This window comes from Suillus bovinus (assembly GCF_016758785.1).
Source record: "Suillus bovinus strain UH-Sbo-P2 chromosome Unknown EDB93scaffold_92, whole genome shotgun sequence".
NCBI lineage: Eukaryota > Fungi > Basidiomycota > Agaricomycetes > Boletales > Suillaceae > Suillus > Suillus bovinus.
This window is the reverse complement of record NW_024542148.1, coordinates 100,648-104,360: the sequence shown is the minus strand read 5'-3', so window position 1 is coordinate 104,360 and position 3,713 is coordinate 100,648. Positions and strand designations below refer to the sequence as shown.

Sequence of the window (3,713 nt, the reverse complement as noted above, 5' to 3'; positions counted from 1 at the left end):
TCTAATATTTCCATGTTAACAATTTTGCGAAATGTGCGTTTCCAATCATTTCGTGTTTCGGACTTTGAGCCTCGGCACTCGGCATTCGGGTCTCGGGACTCGGGTCTTGGATCTTGGCACTCGGTGAATTGATAAGTCACTGATAAGTTTTGTGGTTTTGCGATGGGACCTCCGTCAAATTTGTAAGAAATACCATATGGTGTATTGTGTCCAGTGGTCTGTTGTGAGCCCCAGGCTTCGGGCTTCGGTACTTGGTACTTGGTACTTGGTACTCAGTGATTCAACCATTGAGTTTTGGATTTCGGTGTTCTGGGAGTTACACTTTCATGTCAACAATTTTGCAACATTTAGTCTTCCACTCGTTTCAAGTTGCAGGTTTCAGGCCTCGGCACTCGGCACTTGGCGCTCGGGTCTCGGGTCTCGGCACTCGGTGAATCAATAAGTCAATGATAACAAAGGTGTTAGAAGAACTGAGAGTTCAAAGTCAATGCACTTGATATTATTGTGTGAATAAGTAAAGTACTATACCTGAGAGTTCAAAGTCAATGCACGAAGCATGTAAGACTTGTGAACTCTGCACTATGGGCGAGTCTATGTAAACAAATATAAACAATTCCTAGTATGGTATGTGTCCTCGAAGTGTCTTAGAGGTCTGTCCTCAAAGTGTCCTTGAAGTCCTCGAAGTTATCTACTAATATAGTAATGTCCTTGAAGTGTCCTTCAAGTCTTTCGAAGTCTTAGAAGTCTTCGACCTATCTAGTGTGAAGTCACCACACAACTAACAAAAGGTAACATTGATTTAAAACATTGCATATACATCTATGACTATTTAATTATGTAGTCATGTCAACATCCTCACCAGAAGGTTCACCCTTCACTTGAACATCCATCTCTTCAACTGAATCATACTCTGGGAAAAGATTGCCCAGATCATCCGGTTTCACAATTTCGCTGGGCGTCTGTGAAACCTCAGGATGAATTTGGTTGAGCTCAAATATGAGTCCGTTGATGGCAGACTCATCCTGGAGGTTGAGGGGGTTGGGCTCCATCCCTTCTATAGACAGGTCAATGAGAGCAGGAAGTGCGGATGCAGGGGTTGACATGGCCGGAGGGACAGGTTGATGAAGCAAAAATGATGTTGCATCACCTTGGGTGTCCAGAAGTGGAAATGCCGGGTGCCGGAGGATGATTTCATGTCGAAGGCCTTCATGAAGGCATTGCAGGGTGTCAATCTTAGCATCCTGCTCAACAACACGCTCCTCAAGAGCGGCGATTCGAGCTGCACCCTCCAGAATCGCCATTGCCATGGCATGCAAATCCAGCATTGGCACATCAAGTGCCAAACGAGGAACTCCGGAAGTCGAAGATGGGACTGCTACAGGTGGAACATTATGTCAGATGGACATGGAAAATTCAGGTGACTTACGAGCTGGTGCAGGTGTAGGTTCCTTGGCAGCAGTGACAGTCTTGCTGCGACCACATGTTTGCGCCTTTGGTGTTTGGGCACGAGATGGACCGGGAGTGACGGAAGAGACCTGAGATTGACTCTGCATCCGGCCGGTGATTTGTGAGGCGGCCGGAGCTTTGGAGGGAGCTTTGGAAGGGGTCCTGGATCTGGTCCTCCTGGTGGTCCGGGTGACAGATTGACCTCGAATGCGTTTCGGTGGGGTTCCCATACTCACAGAGATGCACTTGATCTTCTTGGTGGTGCAGTAGACGCAGGTCATGCATGGGGTGCCGGTCCTCTTGTCAAACCAAGTTGCGCAGGGCCATTCCATCTCGTGGCAAGCCTGGCAAGGGTTGTTCTGTGCGATCTGTCAGTTCATAGACACACCAAGTCTCAATGGTGTACTTATGGGTCCGGGAATGAGTATATCACCTGTGTCGATGACTGGGGGTGCCTCTACCGGAGGTTCAAGAGTTGCCTGAGGGGGCTCAATGACCTCCGGACATTTGCCGGCAATTGCCTAGCACATTGTAAGGACTCACCCGAGTGCTGGATGCAAAAGTGCGACTTACTGTAGCAGGCCTGAAGGGTTTCTTCTTTGGGCTCCAGGGTGACTGAGGTGATCCAGATGTCCTTGCAACATCTGGGGAGAGCCGGGGGAGGACGACCTCCGGAACCCCATGTGAAATCGGCTACAAAATGAGTAAGACAATGAAACGATGAACCAGAGGACATACCTGAGTGACCGAGTCCTCCTCATCTTCCGACTCAACAAACACCTTGAATTTGGCAAGGCCAGTGATCTTTGCCCACTTCCGAGTCTTCATAGCGGACTTCAGGGGTTGGGAGGGAAGTGCTGGAATCATTGGAGACTTCCTCTTCCGACTCCCTTCCACTTCTGGTTCTGGGTCCAGGACAACTGCCTTACTTTTCCCTTCTCCTGGGACTTGGAGGCAGGGTTGGTAGAAGGCCCAGCAATGACAGGCGAGGGTGGAAGATCCACAGGAATTGGACCTACTGAAGGACTGGACACGACCAGGAGATCGAAGGTGTGATCACCTAACTCCTCCCAGGCAAGAACCTTGCTGCGCCAGGGGTGCATCAACAAACGGGTATTGTCGTACCTGATGCTGGGCCAGTTGGGCCAGACCTGAGGAGTCATGCCCCAAACACGAATTAACTCCCTCGAGCACAAACACACAAGACCTGGAAGGTAGGGACCTCCCATATTGCCGGACCGCATCAGCCTACCCGGATGATGAAAAAAATGAAGTGGAGAAAATATGACAATGCTACATACCACGAGTGTACTGACCTGGGTTGTCAGAGAAAAGTGGCTGTGGCCCGGAGGAAGCTGCCGAGCGCCGGTGATGATGGCCATGATCTTGGTAGTGATTTCCTTGAGGCTGGTAAAGAGGTGTCAACTGGAGTAGACATGGTGTGTTGAAAGTGTTGAGATCAGGTAGAAATCAAGTTGTATTCAGGTTGTTATCACAAGGATGATGTTTCAGTAAAAACAAGATCAGTGATTAGGAATGTAAAATTTCGTTGATTGTTTGTCCTTGTTTGGTCGTGGTTCAACTTTCGGCAATTGCCGGCGCCTTGTGTTCAACTTCTAAGTTATCAATAATCAGTGAATCAGTTGATCAGTTCATCACAGAACATGAACTCCCCTGCTACAGTTAGATTCAATGACCCTCCGGTCACTGAATATAACTCAATGGATGTGGATGAATCAACCGTGTCCCGGATGTCAACAGGTATGTTCAACATCCATCATACCTTATCAATTTACCGGACATCCTCAGATCAATTAAATCTTGGGCCAGCTGATGACCCAGAATCATGTTCTGTGTCATCCAATGGTCCGGAGGTCTTTTCTCAAATTTCCGGTGAGTTTATCAATTGATATGATGACAATCTAATCATCCATGGTCACTCAAATCTCACAGATCATTCACCTCCGGCTCAACGTGATCAACTAGGCCTCCCGGTTTACCCGGACCTATACCTTGGGCCTGAGGATGACCTGATGGCTGGGATGCACGGTGAGTATTATTTAAATCATCTAGCAATGCATGTTGACACAAAATTCTTGCAGATCAGTCACTTCTGGCCCAACCTGATATGCCGGGTCTAGCCTGTTAGTTGTGTGGTGACTTCACACTAGATAGGTCGAAGACTTCTAAGACTTTGAGGACTTTGAGGACACTTCAAGGACATTACTATATTAGTAGATAACTTCGAGGACTTCGAGGACTTCGAG

At 48.1% G+C, this 3,713-nt stretch overlaps 1 protein-coding gene across 1 annotated transcript; it reads right to left on the bottom strand.

The window, feature by feature from the left end:
• Positions 1 to 833: 833 nt before the first annotated feature.
• On the bottom strand, positions 834 to 3,294 carry EDB93DRAFT_1108046 (uncharacterized protein; the record flags this gene model as incomplete). The annotated part of the gene is made up of 9 exons (XM_041447795.1): positions 834 to 1,375; positions 1,427 to 1,790; positions 1,908 to 1,967; positions 2,020 to 2,139; positions 2,185 to 2,280; positions 2,376 to 2,532; positions 2,572 to 2,597; positions 2,763 to 2,853; positions 3,230 to 3,294. The coding sequence occupies 9 exons, from the start codon at positions 3,292 to 3,294 to the stop codon at positions 834 to 836; spliced, it is 1,521 nt and encodes a 506-aa protein (XP_041302571.1).
• Between the last annotated feature and the right edge of the window lie 419 nt (positions 3,295 to 3,713).